The following is a 26,982-nucleotide window of genomic DNA, read 5'->3' as shown; positions in this document are numbered from 1 at the left end:
GGGTGAGCCACCTCGCAGCCTCTTGGGACTGACTAGGCACAAGGCCGGAGGGGGGGGGGGGGCAGAGAAGGAGCCCTGGGGGTTTTGGGTGTACCCTCAGGTGGGGATGGGATGCTTTTGGGTATGCTTTGGGATCTCTTTTGTCACCGTGCTTGTGGTTCTCTGTAAAATTTTCACTGTTTTTCCATTTAAACTTTCCACCACTTTTGCAATCTGTTTGTCTGAGTCTTTTTCTTTTGCGCATGGGGGGAGAATCGGCCTTTCAACCTACCACAACTTGACATGTACTAATACTAATTTTATTCAGAGAAGTGCTCTGATATGCATATATTTAAATCCAAGTCAGTCATGTTAGGCAGAAAGACATGAGAGCTTAACTTCAAGTATGAATCTTACAGGTTATCTGCTGGAGGGTAGAGAGGCTCTGCAGAGGGACCTCGACAGGCTGGACAGATGGGCAGAGTCCAACGGCATGAGATTGAACACATCCAAGTGCCAGGTTCTGCACATTGGCCACAGCAACCCCATGCAGAGCTACAGGCTGGGGTCAGAGTGGCTGGAGAGCAGTCAAGTGGAAAGGGACCTGGGGCTGCTGGTTGATGGTAGGCTGAACATGAGCCTGCAGTGTGCCCAGGCAGCCAGGAGGGCCAATGGCATCCTGGCCTGCATCAGGAACAGTGTGGCCAGCAGGAGCAGGGAGGTCATTCTGCCCCTGTACACTGCACTGGTTAGGCCACACCTTGAGTCCTGTGTCCAGTTCTGGGCCCCTCAGTTTAGGAAGGAGGCTGACTTGCTGGAGCGTGTCCAGAGAAGGGCAACAAAGTTGGTGAGGGGCTTGGAGCACAAGCCCTATGAGGAGAGGCTGAGGGAGCTGGGGTTGCTTAGCCTGGAGAGGAGGAGACTCAGGGATGACCTTATCACTCTCTACAACTACCTGAAGGGAGGTTGTAGTGAGGTGGAGGTTGGTCTCTTCTCCCAGGCAGCCAGTACCAGAACAAGAGGGCAACAGTCTCAGGCTGCGTCAGGGGAGGTTTAGGCTGGAGGTTAGGAGGAAGTTTTACACAGAGAGAGTGATTGCCCACTGGAATGGGCTGCCCGAGGAGCTGGTGGGGTCGCCGTTGCTGGGGGTGTTCAGGGCGAGGCTTGACAGGATGCTTGGTTGCAGGGTTTAGTTGATTGGGTGGTGTTGGATGATAGGTTGGACATGATGATCTTGAAGGTCTCTTCCAACCTGGTTTATTCTATTCTATTCTATTCTATTCAAACCATTATTACACAGTATAAACCAGCTTTCTGGGAAGAAACCCTGTGCACCCCATTGATCTTTTTCACCGCTCACAATAAAACAAAATAAATATGTGGCAGCATGCCTAGCATGCTAACTTCCATGAGGCAGTGAAAAAGACTAATAGCAAGAGAGGCAGCTGAAGAGAGCTCATCAAGTCACCAATGGAAGCTAGGATTAATGAAGCCCTTCTTTCAGCTAGGAAGGCTTCATAGAGCTAGCACGAGGCTGCTTGTGATTCTCACTGCTGAAGTGCGCCATCCATTTCTGCATCTAAGGAAAACTCTTCCCAGGGTTCTCAGTTTTCCTTTGTTTTTAAGAAGAGCAAAGAGGATCCCATGTATGGCACTAGCTTCCAGAGATGGGCATTTCTGGTGAGTCTGCAGGGGGCCCAGTGTCTTCTGAAACACTGGGCAGAAGGAAAAACTGGATGCAATGTAACTACAGATTTTGTGTATGGCTTTTTACTTATGTCTGTCATGATTCCACATCTCTTGCGTTGCTTTTAGAGCCCACAAGCACCCCTGGCCACAGAGATGTGCTGCCAAAAGAATGTGTTGCCTTAAACTAGCCCACACTCTGATGTCAGAATGTCATGAGGCAAATTCTTTGTCCAAATTTGAGCTATTTAGAGTTGGTACTCCTACTCCCACAGTGGCAAAAGAAAACTGTGTGCTCAGCTGAAGTGGGAGCTGGGCTGGCCTTTTGGGCCCTACCCTGCTGACTGTCTTGCATGAGGATAGTCCCATCTAGCAGAGTTCATCAGTGAGTTAATCTAAAGCTAACAGGGATTAATGCTAATACAAAACTATATTTCCTTTCTATTAGGCCCCTATATACAACCTTATGAAAGCTTCCTACTGTTTGTCTCTTCTGCATAAGAGAAATCAAGGATAAGCATGTCCATTCCAGTGAAAATGAAGAGGCTTATATCTCTCTGGGGACAGATTATTTATTTTTAACTCTAGGGTGCTTCTGCACTGGACTTGAGTTCACTAGCATAAATTGTAGAGATGGAAGAAGCCTCAATTTATCACATGTGCTTTTGGAATCCACCTCAAACTATTGAAAGCCTCAGAATAACAATACATAGCTGATAACAAGGGTAAAACAAGGTATGAGGCAGAAAAGTAAGTACTCTGACGAAAATTCACACCTGTGATTAACTGATTTAGGCCATTGTGTGCACAATATATATATTGTGCCAATGAAGAGGAAGAAAGATTCCTCATCTGGGGGTGTGAACATCCACAGAGATTACAGCCCCCTCTAGCAATTGAGTCTGGAGGGCATGGCTGACTGGATATTGAGATAAAAAATATGGGCAAAATTTTCCTCCTTTCACCAGCAAAGAACACTTGCTCTGGGGACTTCCTAGGAATATGTATTCCCATTCTGCTCCTGGGGTTATGTGCATATATGAGGGTTTCTATGAAATTATTAATACAAGAGGAAGAAAAAAAGAAGAAAGAATTAGGAGCTACAGGAAACAGGAGTAAAAAGCTATTGATCCATCTCTGATATGATTATTTCGTGCAACTCTGTCGATTTTCTAGTCAATGCTGTTTAAAAATGAATAAGGTTGCTATAAACCCACATTAAGAACCTTGTAAAAAGTTACTTCCAAGTTAACTATGTAATACATTGTCATGTTTGAAGTTAATGGGGCCATTTCTCTTTCTAATAGCCAAATTCAGTAGCAAATGGTTTTAGTCTAGGCTCTAGGATCTGAAAATAAGGTAAGAACATTCAGCCTCTGAAGTACCAGTATGATAAGTTAGCCTTGTTAGTGAACCCATGGGCTTGCAAATGACAGCAGCTGCAGAAGACAGTGGAGATATAGTAGAGACTATGTTGTACCAAAGACATCGATAGCTTTTTACATCAGCCTGAGGAGCGTTCCCAGGAAAGACCAGACTGTATCCCTGAATGTGGCATTTACAAAGTAGGTTTATATCACCAAGAGGTAAATGCAATACTAAAAGGGTAGTAATTGTTGTGTAGACAGCTATGTAGTAAATTTGCAATTTCATGGCAACGTTTGGGAATGTTGAACTTCAGTGGCAGGGAATGAATCAGCCCAAGGCGATGAGACAGAACTGGCCTGGCTAAAAGACACACCATCCTTGAACAGCTACTGTGCCATCTCCATACTCAACTGCCTTTGACAAAGTCCGGACTATTAAAAGCCTTGGTGATGCCACCACCTTGAACTGTTTATCTTGATCTGAAAAAAACAATAACTGAAAAAAAAAAATTCCCATATTTGTTTCTGAATAACTTTGCTGCCTGACTTATTTTGTTGGTATCTGTTCTTTCCACAGCTCTAACTGCCCTGACTGTTTTGCTCTGCTTTTGCAGCCGGTCAGCAAATTTCAGCTTTTTTGTTGATAAATTTTAAAGTGTAGTTTAAACAAGAGACCATTACATGAATCAAACAAAAACAAAACCACCACCACCAACAAAAATCTTTGTAATCTTTTAAATGTGCCTTCTGAAAAATAAAACATACTTTATAGTTCTCCAAACCTCTTTAAAAAGAAACACGCAACACCTTGGAGTAGCAAAGTTCAGCAGCAGACTGAAGGCACCACAGAAAATTAGTGGAACGGGGAATACAGGACAAAGTCTGAGGCTATGATGATATCAACATTTAAAAATCAAATACAGGTATTGGAGTGCTTTTGTTGGAAGGAGCCTGATGAAAATGTTAAGCTGGCTATAAACAGGTGGGCTTGGTTAAATGGGGGCATATGTGTTTCACAACTAAATGAGCTGTACAGAATATCTTAAGTAAGGAATTAGAAGGTCATGGGACAAAGCCTAATAATCAGAAAGGTGAAACAGTTGTCTCACATATATCAGTGAGCTGATGCTCCTTATAATGAATTTAGTAGTTTCTGTGGTTACCTATCAGACCTAATGCTCCTACAGCTGCCACAAAATTATTTTGTAGAAGTATTACATTTCCTGCAAATGTCATGCAAGAAGACAGAAAGAAACTGGTCTGCTTATATACAGGGGATTGGTTCTTATTTGTGTGATCGTTTGAGGCTGTGCCTTTAAGACAAAACAGTGCTGGGACACTCTGGCTGAATGTTTTCGGTACTAGAACAAAAACATTCTGATATTCTAAACGAATTTCATTGGTGGATAGACAAAATGCAACTTTAAATTGTTGAGCAGTTGGAATTTTTTTCTCTCAGTTCAGTTTGGTTTGGGAGTTGGGGGAGTGTGGGTTTCAGCCTGTTCTCCCTGCCTGCTTCTCCGTGAACTGCTGGAGCTGGCCTTCAGATAAGCAAACACTAATCCTGCATGGGCTTTTGAAGCTTACTAACAACTCTTTTCCTTAGTAACTTGCCTTTCTTTCTCTCTAACCCCTTTTTGGGAAAAAAGGGAGGTAGGGGGGGAGAGAGGGGGTTACAGGGAGGGGATCTCTCCTGGGGGAGGGATTTTTGCTGTGTTATTTCTCTTTGCTGTATATTTCTGTGTATATATTGTAAATACCTGTATACATTGTGTTATATATAACCTGCTTTCCATATATGCTTGTAAATATATAGCTTTGCTCCTCCGACTGGGTTAGCTGTGGTTTCTTGCTCTGTGGAGGAGAGAGAGCTAGGCCCTCTCTCAACCTACCACAATTTGGTTCTGTTTTTTAAAAAAAAGACCAAGACACTAAGAAGAAGATGCTAAAAATAAATAATAGATATAAGGAACCAAGCCTGCAACTACCATAGACAAAAAGATTTCTATCCTTAGGGATACAAATCATGCCACATGAAATGAACAAGAGCATGTTTAAAAACCCCCATCTGCCAGATTATTCAGTTAATAATAGTACAGCAGTCAGTTGCTGGACCATCTGATTTTAACTTAGGATGTTTAAAACATATTCTTCCTAAACCAGCAAACCTCTCCTTTATGACATTTGAAAGAAGAAATCCTTCCTCCTATTTTTTTTCAGTAGATGTGAATGTTTAAAGAATCAGTCTTAGTGACTGCCAAACAAACTGAACAGTAATTTCAAAAAATACAAGCCAAACAGACCAGAAAAAAAAAAGAAGATTGCTTCATGTAAATAAATTCAGACCACAGATAAACAGAATATTCAGCAATTAGTACATATAATGAAAAAATTTTAAGTCCTAGTGGCAAGCCAGACTGTAGCTTTGGACAAGTAACAGGGATGTGCGCATACATCACTTGCTTGCTCTGATCTACTCTCTCCTCTTTCCTCCTCCTATTTTTTCCCTCTCCATCCTGCGTTGATGGGAACCCCAAGTCAGTTCTTTAGGATAGGAATGGTGTCTTTTTCCTTAAGTGCCTGTAGAGAGCCCTGCATAAGCACTGCAGATTGCTAGCTGCAGCTTTGACGACACCGTTAATAGCAAATAATAATATGCGGCTGTCGGTTCTGATCAAAACATTCGTTGCAGTTGGAGTTATTCCTGTTATCAGCTGTTTCTGCATATGCTTATGGAGGCTCAAGATCAATGTATCTTCTGTATAAATCTGTTTATTTCTTTTAAAAGGGAACTCAGATTGAATTAGTATTTCTGGGAGTGAAAAGATTTTTTTTTTCTCCTCAGTGTAACAATTTTCTTGATGGTTATTTTTATCGCTGAAGGATGTATCAGCTAACACTAGAGTATCTGCTATTATTAGCATCCAGTAACCAGATACTTTCTGGGTTTCCATGTAATTGGGTACAAAAAATGCATGATTTTATATTCCACTGTAATATTTCATTATATTACTTGATCATGAACTCTTTTCATGTAGCAGCTATGTCCTCCTTCAAGAGGAAAACTTCAGGCATTTTGGATGAAAGAATGGATCTGCTGCTTTAAAGATGCTGGTGGCCCTTTTTATATTAGTGAACACTTTCAAAGGCATGACTCTGGCTTTGTCCCTTTCAGGAGTTTTAAAGCTAGTATATCACCTCAGAAATAGGATAGCAAAGCCAATATTTGGTTATATAATTATGAGAGATCTCTTTCTGTTTACAAACGTACAAACAATCTTCACAGGAGGGATAAATCCAGCTCACCTTATCTTTTCTTATCAGAGTGAGCTATTAAAAGGCTTTGTAAAATAATTTATTCTCACATAGTATGACATTTTACACTGTGAGCTAAGCATTTCCTTGGACTTTTTTGAGGGTTAGCTTTATTACTTGCCTCCCCTTTCAGCCCTCAGGCAAAATTGGATGGGACCACTGCAATGGTGATGGTGACACGACCATATCCCTTATCAGGTACTACTGGTCATTTGGTACAGTGCTCCTACACTCAGCTCCTTCTGATGTTTGCACATATTCATCTCTTATGTTAAATCTGGATTACAGGAGCACAACCTGAAATACACAAAAAGATTGGAAAGAGTTCCTATTTGCAAAATAAAAAGAACCTCTAAATCCCCTTGCTCTGATACCAAGTAGGCATTTCTCACAGAAGCAAAGAGGGAACTCCACCTTCCCCTTCTGAGAGGCCCATGGGCTGCCTCTCCTCCTCTCAAGGGACTATTAAGTCTTTACATCAGGTTACAGTCCTGCTTTTCTCACTGAAGCTTAATTAATGATGATTATATAATTGTCCCAAATGGAAAAGCAAATCTCTTGTATGTGATTTAGCACAGCCAGTGACTCATGCAGTCCCTCTGCAAAGCCTGTGTTGCTGTTTCGCTAGTCGGCCACTCTTGCTGGCGCACAGCTAATGAGGGGGGTTCGCTCATGTGCAGGCGACTTGTATCACATCCTTGTTGTAGAATCAGCTGCAGAAACGTCCTTGCAGCAGGGGTTACAGGGTATGGCTTCCCAAACACCATTCCTGGAACCACTGCAAGTGTGGACCCTCATTCTAACCCTGACTATGCAGCTCCTCTAGCCTCCAGCTATAGCTGAGCTTGGGAGCTCTCGGGACAGTGATCTTCTGAAAGACTGAACACATGCCCTGAGTTATGTGAACTTTCCCAGGCAACTTCTGTGGACTACACATGTATCTCCCTACCTCTTCTGGGATGGGGGAAGATGCCAGTGACCGCTCCTCTGGGGGAGTGGCATGAGCTCAATGTAGTTTGTGCTTGGTCTGGCTCCCTGATGGCAATCCTGGTGACATATCACCTTGGTACGTATCAGGTATTTGTTCTACTTTAGCAGAAAAAGAATATCTCTTTGGCATCTCTGTGCAATGCCCTTTAAAGCACTAGAGCTCCCAGTAAAGTCAGGGAGGAGCAGCTAAGCCCCTAACTGGTTTTCTAAGCCACAGTCCTTCGAATTAATCAGTTCAAACCCATCTCTGTATGATGTTCTCAGCCATAAAGCACAGTGTCATTAACAGAGAAGATACAAGAGAAGGGGCAAGGTCACTGGGACCCCAGCATGCATGACCTCCTTTCCCCCACACACCACCATTATATGAGCAACTAGCAAGTTTAAGGGAGAAGGAAAGGTGAAAGATTCATCAGGATTGTCACTGCCATGACTTTACATTAATAAGAATGGAATACTTAATTATCCTGAGGGCATCCTGATGCGATACAGCCTGCCCATGGGTAAGGAGTCTCTCCAGCCATAGGGGCTCTGGTGTCACTGTGGCAGGAATGTGCAGGCATGGTAGACTCAGAGCACACTCATAAAACCATTGGAAATGAAGGTAGGATTTGGCATTGGGTGGCTATAAAAGGAATGGCAGATATTTGTATTTGGAGAAGAACATCCTGTATCAGTCTCCCATATGTAAAAACATGATCACACTTCCACTGCTGTGAAAAAGCTACAGGGAAAAGCATTCTTGAATACATTCATAGGGAATGTCTCCTGCTAATTTGGCTTAATTTGCAATTGCTATCTTTCTCCCCCAGCTAACTCTTATCTTTAGCTTAGCCTTCTTCCTCCACAAACACCTTCAAATGCAGGGTTTGGGGCTAGCTGATCCTACGCACACAGGATGAGCACTGTCCTCTCCCCCACCACCCTTCCCATCACTGTCATTGTTGCCCTCTTGGCAAGACTCACACCTGGAGAGTGAGGGTAGTTATTTAATGGGAGGAAAAGAGCAATTCCTGGCAGATTTGGGAAGTGACAGACCTAGACGCATGGGCTGGGGGACGGTGCCTGATAATGGGGCACCCTGGGGTGTGAATGGTCACGCAGAGGCAGGAATCCAGCACACCACTGTCCTCATCAGATGCTCAAAGGTATCTATGTCTCAAGTCCTCGTGCCAAAGACCAGCTGCTTGCCCCCGGCCCTGGGGCTGGAAAGCTGCCCAAAGGAGGGCTGCATTTGTTGGGTGCTTGCTCGAGCTGATGTTCTCTGTGCCTGGCTCAGGGAGCAGCCGGCTGACGCAAGAAGCCCGGCAGAGCCAATGACAGCCACTTCGAGGGTTTGCACCCTCCTGCGGCTGCTCGATCTGTCCTTGGCCCGAGGTTATCAGCTCCCAAGCAAACAGAGTTTGCTGTTGCTACGTCATGAGTCTGGTGCACTTGATTCCAACTTTGCTGGGAGGTGGTTTTGTGGCTGGATTAGAAGACAGACTGATGGAGGGAGCGCAGGGGGCAACCTCCAGCCAAGTGAGAGCAGTGCTGGGGACATGCTGCTGAAGCAAGTAATTTCAGCCAGGTTCTGCACTGAACCAGGGAAAGTAAAGTCAGGATGGGCAAGCTGCTGTGAGAGGGGAAGGGGTCCAGAAGGCATCATCTCACAGAGCAGGGGCTGTCAACCAGAAGGTCAGACTGCAGCAGAAATAGGAAGAAAGTGTAAGAGACAAAAGAAAGTGGAAGATTTAGCTAAAGGTGACACAAAGGGGGGAAAATATGTTTTTAAAAAAGGAAGCAGAAAGCACATGTCTTGCTTGAAAACTGTATGCTAGGGTCTTTGGAAAATGATAGGGGGTCTTTGGAAATCAGTATTTTTCCATTTAGTTTGTATGCATTTAGCTAGGGAAGATAGCTGTAATGCAAGTTTTGCCTTTCTTCTGAGAAACAGCCACTGATAGAAATGCTGGGCTATAAAATCCTAATGGGTAAGAGGGCAATATTAAGGTCACACCAAAATAAAAGTCTGAAAATCCTTGAAGAAAATGGATCAGAAATTCCCCTGGTGGAGATGTATCCTTATGAGTCAGCACCTGAAATCCAGTTTCTGCTCTAGAAAACAGAGCAGCTTGATGTGTGTGTCTGTCAGAGAGATGCACTTCACATCACTCAAACCAGAAAGCATACAGGCAGTTACATTTTTTATACAAATAAAGCCTCGAATCAGATGGCACCAAACAAGAAATACATATCTCCATCCTGCATGTAGGTTTCTATTCTAGTCATGTGGAGCAAGAGCAGAAAGTTAAATGGGGACAGGGACATTTTTTTTCTCAGCGTGGCATGTGTTTTTTGGAAAGCACGGTAGGGAATTTTTTTGCTGAGGATGACCTATTTGGAACAATACCAGCAACTTTGGAAATGCCACTCTGGAGTTCAATCAGGCAAGTAACTAAAGCAAACTTGGGCAGGCAGGAGAAGGGAAAGTAATAAAAGAGTATTTCATTTCTGACACTAATGGCCATGCCGCAATCTGTTAGGGGATGGGCGAGGTGGAATTCTGCTCTTCATTCCTTCAAACACAGTTTCCTGAGGCTGACTGTGGTGCTTTAGCAACACTGCTGACTGTATTTCTTTCTCTCTTTTTTTTTTTTTTTTTTTTTTGAGAGTATTGGGTTCTGTGGTGCTGGAGATGAATGCAAAATGGCAGCTAGAGAGGGAGGCGGGTGGAAGTGTCCTCAGCCACTCTGATACCAGCAGCAGGAGTCCCCTAACTGCAGCGAGGGGTGACAAGTGCAGGCACTCAATTATGCAGCACTGCTGCCCTTCCCCAAAATTTTGCAGAGACAGGTGAGAGGGCAGATTTGGCAGATCAGCAGCTATCACACAGCATTTGTGTTTAATGGAAGATAGCAGATGAGGTAGCAAGCTTATTATTTAGCTAATAGATGCAGTCTTAGCACACTATTACTGAGCACAAACAAACTCTCCTCTGCAACTGTCATTATCTGCAGACTTACCCAGAGACCAGGATCTCTGCTAACACATGAAGGGCAGCAACAAAAACAACTAACACAGTTTCACTCTTCAGAGGTATTTGTCCAGCTATTGCAAAACAGCTGCGAAATCCATGCGAAGCAAGACTTACCCCATGATGTTTCAGTTACAAGCCTGTCCTGTTCAATGGAGCAATACTCTTATTTTACAGCTAAAGTAACATTTATACAACTATTAAAGCTTACCATTGCTGTAAGATCGAAAATTTCCTACAAATTTTATGTATTCATATGTTGGAAATTCCTTTGGGTTCAAACTTCCTCTCAGAAGATGACAATAAAACTCTAGTTCGTTGTCAGCTGGATTGTTAAAAGAAGAAGAAGAAGAAGAAGAAGAAGAAATAACTATACTATTCAAGCTAAACACAACCAATGGTGTCTTCCAACCTCAGTCTCACAACTGGCAGCATGAGAGCAGCTTGTTAGTACTCAGAGTCCTAACTACCAATGTGCTATGATACATTGGAGGGTCAGAGCCTCTGCAAGTAAGTACCTTGCAGGGATGCAGGTTGTTCAGCATCCACAGCTCAGACTTGGAGACTACTGTTCCACCATCTCCATCCCAAGGAGTTATACTGCCATGGCATCAGTGTAATGAAGAAGAGAATTGTATGCTCCCTTTATAGCCTTCCCCACTCCACACCCTGACCCCTCCCTTCTTCCCCCCCTCCCCCCCCTTTAGGCTTTCCACAACTCACAGCTGTGCTACACCTTGTGCTGAAAAATTATGCCTAATTACTTCAAAATATCTATTAAATTAACTTTGGCATAATAGCCATCAGCTGCAGCTTTTGAACATACAGTATATTAAGCAGCACTATGTCTTACATGATTGTGTGCTTTCTTATTTCCTCGACCTTACCTCCTAGAGGCAAGTAAAAGAGTTCTTAAGAAAAACAAAATGTACTGCAAAAAAGAATTACAGTGATTTTACAGATGCTTTTCAACTATAATGCAAACCAAAGGTATGTGACATTAGCACATCTCTGAACAGCATCTTGAACAGGCTGAAATATAAATATCAATTAAGATGTGATGGTCTCAGGTGAACTCTCCATTTCCATCAGCCAACCTATTTCCTTGGCTGTCTCAAAAGATACGATGTTTAATAATTAACATAACTGCAAGTAATCTTAGCCTAGTAAAATAAAGGCAGTGAGCTTCCTTTAAAAATAGAACCAAAGGGTCATTCCAGGTGGCAAGATCTTTTAAAAAGGCTACAAACATAACTTTAATATTAGACATCACAGAAAAAAAATCTTTCTGAGAGAAAATGTTTATCCTCATCCTGCTTCTTTATTTACTAGGGAAGATAAAATAAAACTTACTTTTTAGGTAATCTGATGAGGCAGAATCAGTCATAAGCATACAAGAAGATAACATCTTATAAATTTCTGAATGTTCTTGTTCTGGGAGGAAATTTAACAAATTCTGATCCAAGACATCACACTGCAAAGAAAAAGAACCTTTGAGAAAAACAGAAATATATGATGAGCAATGCTTGGAGAGATGCACAGCAACACGGGTATGAAGCCTGTGGCACTTGACAGGATTTTTCTCACTTATTTCCAGTGACTCCTGACAAAGCCTAAAACATGGGGGAAACTGCTCAGCAAACCAAGTGGCTACTTCTCTGTGGGCTGGTTCTCAGCATAATTCTCAGCACTAGGTGTAGCCACCAGCCCCAAATCCAGTGTCTCCCTTGGCAGACCTCCTCAGTTCTTGGGAAATGCCCTTGAGGTGGCAGCTGATGCTCTCCACTTCCTGCATTCCAGCAGGTGGAAGCAGGGAGAAGGGGACTTTCCAGTCTGGACATCACTTTGCGGTAGCAGTGGTTAAGGGGACTTTCCAGTCTGGACATCACTTTGCAGTAGCAGCGGTTAGTCCCCAGGGGGAGGGATTTGATTGTGTCACTGGCACAAGCCCTCGGCCATGGACTGCATGCCAAGGGATCTCCAGCCCTACGGTCAGCTGTCCATCCAAAATCTAGGTGGTGAGATTTGGGAATGGAAAGAAGCAATGGATTTGTGCAAAAAGCCACCACTGATCGAGGGAGGAAAAGACAAAGAGTCTGCCATGCAGCTGCCAAGAGGAAGGTCTCACCATGTTCAGCATAACCTATTGCTAGAAGAGTGTACCTGAATGGAAGTCCTGAAATGAAGTGACACTCTAATGGCATTGATTTCTATCCATCCCACTTGAGACTACCTCGGGCTGAGCTGGCATACTGACACGACTTCATTTGTCAACAGAGCAGCTGCTATCAGACTGTATAGTTGTGTAGAAAACGTGTTAGCCCTTTATGAGACTGGCAAGTTATTAATCATCATCATTTATTTATGGAGTTATGTAAGACTGTGCTATGGTTTCCTTCTGCTTTCTACCCATGCCTGCTGTTCTGTGTGGAATTCCTGTTCACAGTAGTGAAATATATTGAGTATACTTTGAAAATTAGAAGTGCTACTCTTTATAAACTTATCATGATGCAATAACACATTAGATTATTCAGTTATAAGTATTTATTACGTATCCTTGTTACTTGAATATTCTGTTTGGGAAGAATACTTGAAAGGTATTTTTATGACTTTAGTGTGTACCTTGTTACTATGCATCCTTACTGATATAGTATGTGATTAGTTGTTTTAGAATAGAATAGAATAGAATAAACCAGGTTGGAAGAGACCTTCGAGATCATCATGTCCAACCTATCATCCAACACCACCTAATCAACTAAACCATGGAACCAAGCATCCTGTCAAGCCTCGCCCTGAACACCCCCAGCGACAGCGACCCCACCACCTCCTCGGGCAGCCCATTCCAGTGGGCAATCACTCTCTCTGTGTAAAACTTCCTCCTAACCTCCAGCCTAAACCTCCCCTGACACAGCCTGAGACTGTGCCCTCTTGTTCTGGTACTGGTTGCCTGGGAGAAGAGACAACCTCTGCCTCACTACAACCCCCCTTCAGGTAGTTGTAGAGAGCAATAAGGTCACCCCTGAGTCTCCTCCTCTCCAGGCTAAGCAACCCCAGCTCCCTCAATCTCTCCTCATAGGGCTTGTGCTCCAAGCCCCTCACCAACCTTGTTGCCCTTTTCTGGACATGCTCCAGCAAGTCAACATCCTTCCTATTTATATATCTATTTATAAGGTATCTATCTATCCATAGATATACACATATTTATTATATACCTGCACACAGATACATCTATAAAGACCATTTCTGTTTATATTTACACAAATATTCATGCAGTTTGGGACATATGAAGAGTGAGCACCTGACAGGAAACTGCAGTGGTGAGTCCTGCTCAAGGCTTATGGTACAATCTCAGAAAAGCTATGTTTTCCTTCTCGTTTCCCTTCTACCTGTAAATGGTAGATAATGATACTTATCCACCAGTTTCACATAAGTCTCATAGAAGTTAAGTGATCTACCACTCACACAGCAGTAATTGCAGGAGGACTAGGTGTGAGATTTCACCACTCCTCAAACCCACTCTTGCGTCTTCAGTGTCCTGAGGAAGCACCACCTTTTATCTCTACTCTGTGACCAAGCTCCAAGTAAAAATCAGTTCTGCAGTGTCATTCTGTTTAAGGTGATAGCTGCAGAGGCCTACATTGCAGTGACTACACTTATGGTTGGAGTTGCAAGAGACTTGTTCTGCATACTCCTCAAAGCAACCTCCTGCCTTGAGCTATTCATTGATTTCCATGTCCTGGCATTTATATTTTTTTACTGCCATCATGTACCATATCCATATTTTAGTGTTTGGTTTGTTGTTAGGAAATATCAACTTTTTAAAACTAGTTTGAGGGGAAAAAACCCAAACTATCTACTTTTTATTGTGTTTCACAACCCCTGCCTCCTGCAGATTGCAGGCACACTGGTTAAGCAGTGCATAGTACAGAAGTTCTGGATCTTGTACATATCGAGACTCCAACAATGTTCCTGAATCAATATGTCAATCAAGAATATCTTGATGAGTCAAATAGAGAGATGGAAGAAAATATTTCATGGTCTTCCTGGAGCTGTAGGAAATACCAGGCAAACTATTCACAGATTGCATTGGGTTGGAAGGGACCCTCAAAGGTCATCTTGTCCAATGACTCTACAGTGAGCAGGGACACCTCCAACTAGATCAGGCTGCCCAGGGCCACATCACATGTGATCTTGAATGTCTCCAGGGATGGGGCCTGGGCAACCTGTTCCAGTATTTTACCACTCTCATTGTAAAGAACTTCCTCCTTATATCCAACCTAAATCTACCTTGCTCCAGTTCAAAACCACTGCCCCTCATCCTATCGCTGCAAGCTCTTCTAAACAGTCCTTCTCCAGCTTTCCTGTAGGTCCCCTTCAGATATTGAAATGTAGTTGTAAGGTCTCCCTGGAGCCTTTTCTTCTCCAGGCTGAACAGCTCCAAGTCTTTCAGCCTGTCTTCACTGGAGAGGTGTTCCAGCCCTGTGAGCTTCAGAGCTAATTCTACACAGAATCCAAAGATCAGACATCTTGTGCACAAAAAGGCAACCAAAGAGATGGACAAAATTTGATCATCACAGACAAAAATGTATCAGTTTGAGGGGAATGGTTTACAGCTTTGTCTAATTACCCTAACTGTTCTACTGCAGGCAGTTCTGCCCTGCTGGCAGACACAGCCACACAGCACTGCTGAATGAGACAAGCAAAGTGGATGAAAGATAAATTACAGTGACTGTGGGCAGAGTGGTTCGATGAACTATGTTAACATATAGTTATGCTGCTAAACTTGGAATCTACTTTGCATCTTGGAATCCACTCTGCATCTTGGAATCCGTAGATCTTGCTAACAGAAACTTAGGAGTATTTATCCCTAACAGCTGTGGCATGCAAAGAAACAACAGCTTTGTATACATGGGTGCTGATTTAAAAACAATACATAGTAATTTCATCCCATGTTCTGCAGTCACTTGATATATAGCTTAAATACCTGTACAGTTTCAACAAAACACCTAAACACCTATACTCCAAAATGGAGCTCCTTCGCCATTTCTTTGCTTTCTGGAGGGGTGAGGAGGGCATATGATGACTTATTCCTGCTGCAGGGGAAGCAATCAGCATGGTCACTACAGGCAGGGGGAGATGGAAGTCTGAAAATAAGACAGACTTCTTTCCCATCAAGCCAAAAAGATCAAGATAGCTCTGCTCTCATGTGTTAGGATTTGGCCCCTATATCAATCTGTATATTCTACACTGATGCCCATTGCCACCTTGCAACAGCAACACAGCATGCAACACTTCTGTACACTATAAGGTGCTGTGTCCTGGGTTTTTCCATCCTGATGTTTTCTTAAGTGTTCAACCCACCAGAGCAGTTGCCTGAGCTTGACCAGGGAGCCCCTGGGATGAAAGAGTCCCCCTTAGGATAAGCCCCACCAAAGAATTCCTGGCTTTGGACAGTGTATTTGGTTTGGCTGAGCTGGAGTTAATTCTGAGTATCTTCCTAGTGCTGTGTTTTGCAGTGCTGTAGCTGGGTGTTAATAACACAGCAGTGTTTTGGCTGCTGCTGAAGCAAGCACCTAGGCTGTGCTTTTCCAACATTTCCCTGCCCCAGGAGTACTCTGAGGGGTGGGCAAGATCTTGGGAGGGGACACAGAGAGGGCAGCTGACCAAAGGGGTATTCCATGCCGTATGACATCAGCCCAGATATAAGAACTAAGTGGAAGAAGGAAGTGTGGCAATATTTGTCCATGGCATCTGTCCTCCAGAGAAACCGGTATACACATTAGAGCTCTGCTTCCCCAGAGCAATCAACCATCCTGTGCTGATGGGAAGTAGAGAATAACATCCCTCTTTGCTTTTTGCTTCCATGTGCAGCCTTTTGCTTGTGTGTGGTAGTTTTACAGTTTTTCACAGATCTTGAACAGAAAGTAGTAGAATGTAAATAAATCACTATTGCGTCTAAAAAGGAAAATAATAGTTCTAAAGAATCCCATTGGAGGGTTATCTACCAAAAGAATTAGTTTGGTAAAGAATTTCTCTCCTCATTTCCTTGGGCCGTGAGATACTAACTTTTTGGTTCTGCTGGCTTCTGCTCGACCTTGCCTACATTGTTTTGGCTAAGGGCTAATTTATCTGCTCTGTCTCTTGTCCCTTTGTGTACAAGGGGGCAAGGGGGGGCAGGGAGGGAGAGAAGCTATAAGCTTCCCCTGGTCTTTGGCCAGGGGGGTCCTTGTGCTGTTCATTAATTGTAAGTTCTTGTAAATATTGTAAATACTGCATATTTTGTACATATTCATTACATTCTATTGTAGATTTTAGTTTTGCTTGTAAATACAGCTTTCATTTACTTCCAACTGCACTGGTCTGGCAAATTTAATGCTGGGGGGAATTTCCAGCCCACCACATTGTGCTTAGCATTATTAAATTGCTTCTACCTTATTACTGGTCTGTTGTTCTATTTTCCCTCTCCCCAGTCCATCTAAGAATGGGAGTGATAGAGGGGCTTTGGTGGGTATTTGGCCCCCAGCCAGGACCAAACCACCAGAGACAGCCAACTCCCTGACAACCCTCAAGGAAACTCATGTGAGCAGGCACCAAGCATGGACCTCTCAGCTATGAGATTAAAGACGATGAGATGGACACTACTCTCCCAGTCCATGAGCAGGTACAGCACCTTCTGCACAAGTCCTGGCACAAGCAATGTCCATGAGAAAGCAGCATCTCTTCCTGTAGGCTGGAAATTGTCATTCTGCTGCCTGTGTTTAACTGTTTCAATCAGCAACGACAACAACAAGGGACAGGGAAGACCCTCCTCCAGAGACTGCACAGTCTTGGGGGTCACAGTGCACTGCCTGACTGGCAAATGCTATGTGACCAACTTTCCAGGAGTTCACTTCAACTACAGTTAATCCTTCCATGTGAACTAAACCTCTCTTTACATCAATCAACCCTAGGAGCAGCCTCCAGATCTTCTAATAGCTATTGTGAATTACAACAGAGGAAGTCTGTGTTTGAAAATGCTCTGTGGAACTTAGGGAAACTGTATTAAAGAGAATTGGATATATTTGTTCTCAACAGCAGAGTCTTTCATGTTTTTAATGAAAGAAAAGACATAGCATTCCTTGATAGGGCCCCTCAGAGAGACCTGCTCTATGTTCTACCCAGTTTTGCTTTCCTTTCAGTGTTCAAAGCAATGGCTTATTTTTCTTTTGTGCATCCACAGAGGAGAACAAATTGGCATTTTGTCCCTCAAACAGTGACTGGAATTTAGCTTACAAATAGATCCTAGAGGTAAACAAAAGAAGAGAATATAAATATTCTGGACAGCACTCTGATCGGTTTTAAAGCTTCAAAATATGTATGGAAAAGCCATCATGGGACTAAAATGCCCAGTGTGCACCTAAGTCCACAGTCATCTGGGCCCCTACCCATGGCTGTAGACAATCTTGAGTAGGCAGAAGCCTCTATTGCTTGCTCAAAGTCTCTGGGATGTACCCAGTCACTCTGTATGCATAGGGTGGTGGGGAAGTTGATAGCCATCATCATTCCATCAGAGTGGAGTGTGGTCTGAGAAGGTCTATAGGAACTCCTATTCCTCCAGCCCTGGCAGTTTGTTCCCTGGCTTGGGCTGCTATGTGCTGTTTCTGTCCAAATCAAAAATAACGCCTATCTTGGTCCTCATTTTGCTCTAGGTACCATGCAAGATTACCACAGAAGGCATGACTTCAGGAGGAAAAACTGATCTGGTCTTTGATGGTCCAGCTCAGGATTTATGAATATGAATCTATCCATGTTCAGCCAAGTTTTATGCACAGTATCTGTCTTTCTAAAGATCAATACATTCCTGCAGCAGATCAGTTATCTCCACTAATAGTCAGTACTTGGAAGGAATGACAATGAAACCCCCAAACCATGAAGGACAAGGAAATTCCATGGAAGCCAGTAAATGTATGGAGAACCACAGCCTGCATGCAGGACTGGGCTCTCTGCCTTTGAAATGAAGGCAAATGTCAGAAAACAGTCAGCTACTGGTTTTCTCAACTGTTGAGGATTAAAGAATACTGAAATAGATTCAGTTCAATCTGTTGTTGCATAGCAATATCCTTGCATTTACCAGGAGCTGCTGCCTTTCATTAAGTTCCTTTCGTCTGAGAAGAAAATAATTTTTGTTCGTGTTACAGCCAGGTAGTGAGTGTGAGATCCACTTGTCTGGGTGGAAAGCACAGCATGTACTTGGTGAGAAAGTAAACAAGAGAAGAATTGTAATTTTCCTAAGAACGTGGTGGTGGTGGGGGGGTGGTACAATAATGATTTGGCAGTAATTTTTTTTCTCCTGGGCATGTATTTATTTGAGAGCAGTTTACTGAAAAAGAATGTGAGGATTAGTCCTTAATTATTGTGCCATTTCTCCTACAGCAGCCTTAGCAACAGGAGCAGGGCTCAGAGCAGCCCCTCTTCCTTGCTTCTCCAGCTCAAGACAGCATATGCAGGAATGTCCCCCACAGCAAGACCCAGCAGCCTGTAGACAAAACAAGCCCTATGTGCCAGATTTGAGCATCGAGTACTGGCTCCACCAGCACCTCCCGGAAGCAGGGTGCCCCACCTTGGGAAAGCACAGCTCAGATGTTGGGACAGCTTGGCAGTGTCCCCCCAGCTAGCTCTGAATTCAGTGGGGGTTTTGTCCTTTGCCTCCCTGGGAGCTGAATAAGGCCCTTAACAAGCTCCTTGCTGGCCAGTGGTGCTATTCTCTGCTACCTTAGAAATCAGAGATGGAAAAGATCAACCAGGTCACCCTGTCCCTCCCCTGGCCAGAGTACTCCTGCAGTGTTTTTTCCATTCAAGTCAAAATGCCTCATAGCAACAAAACCCTGAAGAGTATGAATCAGATGGAGAGAGAACAGAGCTGATCAGCAGCACTGGCCAGCATAATGCAAGGCCAAAATCTCTCACTGCATTTTCAGGAAAACATACCTCCCCACACCATTTCACATCTGCTTCTAAGTATGCAGGGCCTGATCCCATGATGTGCACTAGAAAGGCAAATACCAGAATTACTCACCGGTAAATGCCCTAGAAGAGGTGTGATGCTGTCAGACACATAGATGATGCTTCCACCGGTGGTTACTGCTATAATGAAGCCATCTAATGCCTAAGAAAAACAGAGAAGTAGAAAGTGCTTTAACAGGAATAAGTGGTGTAAACAGGGCATCTCATTGCGTGCTGATCAAAAATGTTTTACTTCAGTGCCATATTATTATCAAGTTGTAGGAACGTTATCTCAAGTTGCAGAACAGCAGTTCTCTGATTTTACAGTCCGATTTAACTTCTACAACACTCTTTGTAGTCTAGTAAAACCTACTACTGAAGTAACAAAGGGCTCACAGGAACATTTCATGTCTCAGTTTTCAAATTAATCACACATTTTAATAATGCAAAACGACTACGACTGGATCCCTTGGAAGGTACTGAAATGAACTTTTGAGCTCTGTGTAAATATCAAAGGATGATAAAAGGATGCAGTCCTATCTCAAAATTGTACTTCTCTGCAAACCCCATAAATCTGAGTTTGTATTAATGTAACGTTGTATATTACTGGGCTTTCATGTAAGTAAAAGCAATGCAAATGATCAAATAATCCTTAGCTTGAGATTTAATTGAGTGATTTATTTTAAAGGTCATGGTATTAGATTACTCATTCCAAGAGAAATTCACCCTTCTGCAGAGTTTCTTCCCAACCTCAGTCCCACCTTGTGGTAATTTCTTCACTCCAAGGACTGAAGGGGAATGTCAGCCTTATCCCCATCCTCTGCACAGGAGCAATTTCACCTTCAGAAGTAGTTTTTTCTCTCATCTGACCTCTGAAGCTTTGAGCTAAATGTTATTCAAAATTATATCTAGGTAGATGTCCAGATCTAAAGCAACCTACTCTGAGCAGAGTGCCAAAAAACTTAAGGCTCAGTAGGAAGTGCTCAGAGACTATATTAAAATCTTCCTATGATAAATAAGGAGTCATTGGTGAAGCTCCGATTGCCTTCAAGTGCAGCAGGTCTCAGTCCTTCCTATCAATTCTCTGGTGATCTGGAGTCAGTGTTGCCTGCAGGATTTGAGCAGTACAGGCACTACAAGCATGACTGAATCAGAGCAGAGTTCAACTATACTCCTGAGGCAATACCTGTTCAGGAGACAGGTGTGCCACAAACAGCCTGATCAGGGTGCCATGGTGTCACAAAACCTGACTGCAAACCCAGGCATGCCTCTAAGCCAGTCTAGCAATTGATCCTGTGAGCCTCAGCACATCCTTCCCCCCTGCTGACTTCAATAAGGGAAAGAATTCTAAGAACACTGGAAAATGCTAATTATTTTTTTTTAAAGGAAAACACAAAGGCTTGAATAAAGACACAAACATATGTTCCTTTTTCCAGAGAATGCTGAGCACCCACAACTATTTAAGTCAATGGGAATCTGCTGGTGATACAATCCTTTGAAAAGCAGGTCAATAACTTATACCCCAGTAGAAGAGCTGTGTTTAGCATCTCTGAAAACCCTCCAGCTGCTATAGTTAGTTTGGTTTTGTTAATCTATGTGCAGAGAACACGTTTTTCTTTAGAGCAGTACATTCAAGCTGTTTTCTGAAGAGGCATGAAGGCTGTTAACCCATGGAAGAGAGCAGTGGTTTTACAAGGCAGCTGGATTGTGCGTGTTACTATGGTGAAGGCTGCTGGTTTTTGACAAAATCTTTATTTCACATCCAAAACAAATTATACAAAGTGGCTCACATTAAAAATTTGTGGTAAAATCAAGTTAACCTATGCATGCCTAATTCTGTTTTTATTTACTTGCAACTGGCCCTTCCAACATTGAGAGAGCACATCCTGCTTCCAATATTTTACTATTGCAGCCATCCTAGATGGAAAAACAAAGCCTAATGCTTTCCCTTATGTAATTTGATGACAGCCTTTTCAGTGGAGTAAGAAAAGGCCATGTTCAGGAAATCTGATGTATTACTGCAGTCAGTTATGCTTTGACTCTTTTGAATTGGTGCTTGAAAAAAACCTTCGCATCTTTTAAAACCATGATGGGAAAAACTTCAAGCACTCTTCCCAAATGTTAATAAAATAAGATTAGTAGAAAGGTTAAAAAAAGCAGAGAACGATAAACAACTAGCTCAACAGGAACTCCCAATATCCAATATTATCCTGAAGGGCATGGAAAATCACAGTAGCAAGAAGGTGATTTATAATACGGGAAACTAAAAGCAATTGTTTTAATCTAAAATTGTGTGTGGCATACAAGTAGAATCAACAAAGGCTCAGCCAGTCAAGACAACTGCCAATTTATTGCTATCTGATGTAAATATTTTAGTGCAGACTGAAGGAGTTACATATGTTATCTTCCCCCACACTGAGATGGCAATGGGCAGCAGTCAGTACAATGAAAGCAAAGCACCACTTAACACTGGGCCAGGGAAGACTCATCACAATGGATGCAATGACTGAAGGACCACCAGCCCCTGGGGACCAGCAACGTACCCTGGCTTCATGCCACTCCTTGTGGGGTCCAGCAGCTCCCCAGCAACCCTCCCTGCCTGCTGCCAGAGCCTGGATCATACCCCACATTCACAACATTTGTGGGAGAAGCTTTTTCTCAAAGGACACTGCAGGGCCATGCAACCTTCACGTGCTGAGTACTGGAGAAGATCCTTGCTAAATAATGTTCTAGCTGTTACTGAGAGAGAAAAATGCATTTTAGCAGCTAATTTGCATTTCATCTCAAACCTGCATAAACACCACTGAGTCACGTCCCTTCAAATCCCACCTAGCATTAAAAGCACCTATGGTATAATTTAAAGGTAATTTTAAAACTATCACTGCAAAATAACTGCTCCCTGCTAGAAAAAAAAGTGTTTGATACAGGCCTTGAAAATCATAAGAGTGGAAGTATTAACTATATTAAACCAAGAGAAGCTGTCAGGTTTTATCTGCTTGTACAGCACCTAGGACTAGAGGGATGTGACATTGCTGCTTTTTAGGTACTAGTCTTGCATAAATATTAGGCAATAGTAACGCCTTCCAAGGATAGGAGAAAAACTGCTGCGTGCCCTTTTCTTCACCTCTGTAAAAGTAAAAGGTAACCTGTGATTGGAATCTCTCCCCTGGATTGCATTTCTTGGGAGTCTGCGTGCAGCTTTGCAAGCTGTGGCAGCACGGTGCAACTACACCACTGAGAGTGAAAAGCAACATGTGAGGGACACAAATCCCTTGTTCCAGTGACAGCTCTGCTTGACAGTCAAATACAGCAACACCTGAAACTTCCTCTTTTGGAACTGCTGATGACATTTTACTCTAGATGTATAGGCATTTCCATGATGGCTAGACAAAATTAGGAAAAGTATATATGCATGTTCACCTCCAACATCAGCTGAGTGAATTCTTCATTGCTGAGAAACGAAGGCTTCCAGTCCTGTTGAATTTCAGAAATCTCCGTCTGTGCTGAGACTTCTAGACAAAAAAGAATGTATCAAATTCAAAGAAATCATATCATGCACGACCACATAGGAGTTGTTATGAAAAGACAGAAACCACCTTTATACTTAAGAACGTCAATTTTCAAGCATGGGTTTTGCATACAGAAACAATAACAACTGCCTGAACTGGGGCCAGTCCTGAAATAGTTTCCTCAGTTTTTCTCACCTCAGTTTGAACTGACTTCAGTGGGAGCTTGTATTCACATAGCCATTGGCCTCACACAGCATTACTTGGGTACTGATCAAAAGATAAAACCACTCTGCATGAAATTAATAATATCAAGGCAAGGATTAACATGTGTCAAATTGATATCTGCAATTTACAGCTTCGTACTCAGGATGCTGGAGAGCTGGAGTTCAGCATACAGCTTGTGTGACAAATATGGAGTAGAAAGAAAAATCCTTCAGAAGAGACCCAAAAGGGAACAGATGTTAGTCACTTAGAGGGTAGAAAGGCTCTGCAGAGGGACCTTGACCGACTGGACAGATGGGCAGAGTCCAACGGGATGGCATTCAACAAGTCCAAGTGCCAGGTGCTGCACTTTGGCCACGGCAACCCCATGCAGAGCTACAGGCTGGGGTCAGAGTGGCTGGAGAGCTGCCAAACAGAGAGGGACCTGGGGGTGCTGATTGACACCCGCCTAAACATGAGCCAGCAGTGTGCCCAGGTGGCCAAGAGGGCCAATGGCATCCTGGCCTCTATTAGGAACAGTGTGGCCAGCAGGAGCAGGGAGGTCATTGTGCCCCTGGACTCTGCATTGGTTAGGCCACACCTTGAGTACTGTGTCCAGTTCTGGGCCCCTCAATTTAGGAAGGACATTGAGACACTTGAATGTGTCCAGAGAAGGGCAACAAGGCTGGGGAGAGGCCTTGAGCACAGCCCTATGAGGAGCTGGGATTGTTTAGCCTGGAGAAGAGAAGGCTCAGGGGTGACCTCATTGACCTCTACAACTACCTGAAAGGTGGTTGTAGACAGGAGGGGGTTGGTCTCTTCTCCCAGGCAACCAGCACCAGAACAAGGGGACACAGTCTCAAGCTGCACCAGGGGAGGTTTAGACTCGAGGTGAGGAAAAAGTTCTTCACTGAGCGAGTCATTCGTCGTTGGAATGTGCTGCCCAGGGAGGTGGTGGAGTCACCGTCCCTGGAGGTGTTCAAGGGGAGATTGGACGTGGCACTTGGTGCCATGGTCTAGTCGTGAGGTCTGTTGGGACAGGTTGGACTTGATGATCCTTGGGGTCTCTTCCAACCTTAGTTATACTGTGATACTGTGATACTGTGGCTGTGACCACAAACCGCAGAGCTGTTCTCCAAAATGTGAGCTAAAGGTGAGCATTCTAAGCATCCTCACTCTCTCCTGTGCCTACTGCCAGCCCCACGGTGAGGAGCAGCCCAGGAGAGGGAATGGAGCACCAGGATCCCATCACAAATCCTGTCAAGATGGAAGGGGCTTCTGTGCTGTCAGCCCCGAAGAGTTTTTTTGCCCCACTGTTGTACAATCCTGTGGCCCCACAGCACGCTGAGGATGCCCCATGAAGGAATGCAGGCATAAGTCACCACTTTGCACTGAAAGTGAAGCTGGTTGCACCACAGTGAGATGTTTCCTTCGAAAAACAGCTCCCATAACCCCATAGGGTTATGGAGGACAGATCTCATAATTTAAGGATATTACTAGGTCATGCGGGAAAAAAATTAGAGAGGCAAAAGCCCATTTAGAGCTTAGACTGGCCCCTGCTGTGAAGGACAACAAAAAATCCTTCTACAAATACATTAATAGCAAGAGGAGGGGCAAGGACAACCTCCACTCCTTGGTGGGCACGGAGGGGAACATAGTAACAAAATGTGACAGGTTTAGGCTATTGGGAAGGCTGCTTTGGAAGGTGTTGGTGGTGATTTCGGCAATCAGCCAGCGGCAGTGGCAGCCCCTAAAATGGCAGCCCCTAAAATGGCAGCCCCTAAAATGGCAGCCCCCATGTCCTCAGCAGGCATTAGAGGGGCAAAGCCATTTTCTTCTTCATTGGGAGGATCGGAAGTGTCCTCTGCAGCAGCTGTTTCATCTCAAAACCTGTTGGCTTCTGTTAAGGCAGGTGTGAATTCAAACACAGCTCCAATTAAGCAAGTAGCAGCTTTAGATAAGGGAGTTGGAAGGCACAGGGCAGATCCAGGAGCCAATGGGGGGGAGCAACAAGATCCCACTGTTGCTGATGAGGGAACTTCTGCTAAAAAAGATCCTGCTGAGGAGGAAAAGAAAGTTTGTCTTAAAGATATAGCTGAGTTATTGAGACCGTCACTGGATGGAGATGCAGGGCAGATTGCAGGTCCTGGTAAGACAGCAGTTAATGGAGGTGCTTCTGAGCTTAAAGAGATCCTTAGGAGTGTGGCAGCAGGATTATGGGGCCAACATCTTCAGGAAGATGAGAGAGATGAGGAAGAGGATGATATTCAACATGCTAGTGCCCCTTGCCAAGAGATAAGGCATGTGAGGAAGGATTACATCAGAGCAGAGAATGAGCCAATTCTAGCTTGTCTTGGCAGGTGTTTCGATACAGGTGCACCAGCTGTAATAGTGGGAGACAAATCAGCATCTCAGCTAGGAAATCTCTCCAAGGATAGTGGAATAGATAGACATCTAGGCAGGTGTCTTGGTAAGGTTTCTCTGTGGGTATGCCTTTTATTGGCAGCTCTCATGAGATACCCATCCTGAGATGACCTTCCATGGAATCCTAAACCCTGGAATACCATGAATTAAGTATCTGAGAGAATTTGCTGTCAGAGAGGTACTCTGTGGTGACCATGGAACTCTGAATCCTGATGAAATTCCTGTGGGAACAGGTCTTGCTAAAAAGCTCATCAAACTTGCTCCTCCTAATTATGCTACTATTTTGGCAAGCAGAATTGTGGCAAGAAATTATGGTGGAGCTCCTCCTACGGTTGGCCATTTCACTGACCAAATGAGACAACTGGAGGATAGTCTCACATGTGTTTCTTTGGCTTCAGCCATTGAAACTCTGTCTGGAAAAATGGAGAATTGCATGAAAGAGCTGAAGGAGGAATTTAAAAATTCCATATCCAAACTGACACAAGGAGATAATTCCAGTTCTTCCTCCAGATGGATACAAGTTTCAGCTGAGAGGAATAGACATCCTCCAAGGAGGTCATTCCAAACCAGGCCAAACCAAAACAGACCACCAAGGCAATCACATGGGAGTATTTGGATAACTCTGCGTGATCAGTTTGGTGAGAACATGAACAGATGGGATGGTCAACCAACTTCTGATCTTTTCAGGAGACTAAGGGAACTCCAGAGTGGCAGAACCCGAGGTAGCAATACCAGAAGGGTAGCTGTTACTTCCACAGTTTCCCAGGACAACTCTAATAGCTCCAACAGTGGCTGCAGCTCTAACACTGGGCTGTGTGCTCACTGCACATGTGGGCATATTCCTCATAGTTAGGGGTGCCCTGCCTCCCGCCAGGGGGACGAGAGGGATAATGGAGATAACAGAATCTATTGGGATGTGTACATCCAGTGGCCTGGCACTTCACAATCTCAGAAGCACAGGACCTTGGTTGACACAGGAGCTCAGTGCACCATAATGCCATCAAACTATCAGGGATCAGAGCCTGTAACTATTCTGGGAGTCACTGGTGGATCTCAAGAGTTAACTAAGGTAGAAGTTGATAGAAGTTTAACTGGTAAACAGTGGAAGAAGCATACAGTTGTGACAGGGCCTGACACATCTTGTATTTTGGGAATTGATTTTCTGAGAGAAGGGCATCTCAAAGACCCTAAGGGTTACAAATGGGCTTTTGGAGTAGCATCTGTAGAAACTGATGGAGGAAAATTGAAGCTGTCTGTTAGACCTGAGCTTTCTGATAAATCTGCAGCTGTGGGACAACACAAGATTCAGGACATTAAGTTGCCGGTTGCTTCTCGGACTGTGCATCACAGACAATACAGAACCAACCGTGACTCTTTGTTGCCCATTCAGAATCTGATTCGTCAGTTGGAGAGTCAGAAAGTCATCAGCAAAACTCATTCACCTTTCAGCAGTCCAGTGTGGCCTGTGCGAAAGCCGAATAGAGACTGGCGTCTGACAGTGGACTACCGAGCC

General features: G+C 43.8%; 1 protein-coding gene across 6 annotated transcripts in view; it reads right to left on the bottom strand.

Moving 5' to 3' along the window:
- NPAS2 (neuronal PAS domain protein 2) overlaps positions 1–26,982 on the bottom strand; it is a 133,968-nt gene that overhangs the window by 29,876 nt on the left and 77,110 nt on the right. For 5 of the 6 annotated variants that reach the window (XM_054163175.1, XM_054163177.1, XM_054163176.1 and 2 more), the window contains 4 exons: positions 22,756–22,847; positions 19,409–19,498; positions 11,707–11,827; positions 10,565–10,678 (listed from right to left, as the gene is read on the bottom strand). In XM_054163175.1, the coding sequence (XP_054019150.1) occupies positions 10,565–10,678; positions 11,707–11,827; positions 19,409–19,498; positions 22,756–22,847 (417 nt within the window). The remainder of the gene's footprint in view (positions 1–10,564; positions 10,679–11,706; positions 11,828–19,408; positions 19,499–22,755; positions 22,848–26,982) is intronic. The other variant, XM_054163178.1, reaches the window with a different exon arrangement.

The sequence above is a fragment of the Dryobates pubescens genome, chromosome 7, assembly GCF_014839835.1.
Source record: "Dryobates pubescens isolate bDryPub1 chromosome 7, bDryPub1.pri, whole genome shotgun sequence".
Taxonomy (NCBI): Eukaryota; Metazoa; Chordata; class Aves; order Piciformes; family Picidae; genus Dryobates; species Dryobates pubescens.
This window is presented reverse-complemented; position numbering and strand designations above follow the sequence as displayed.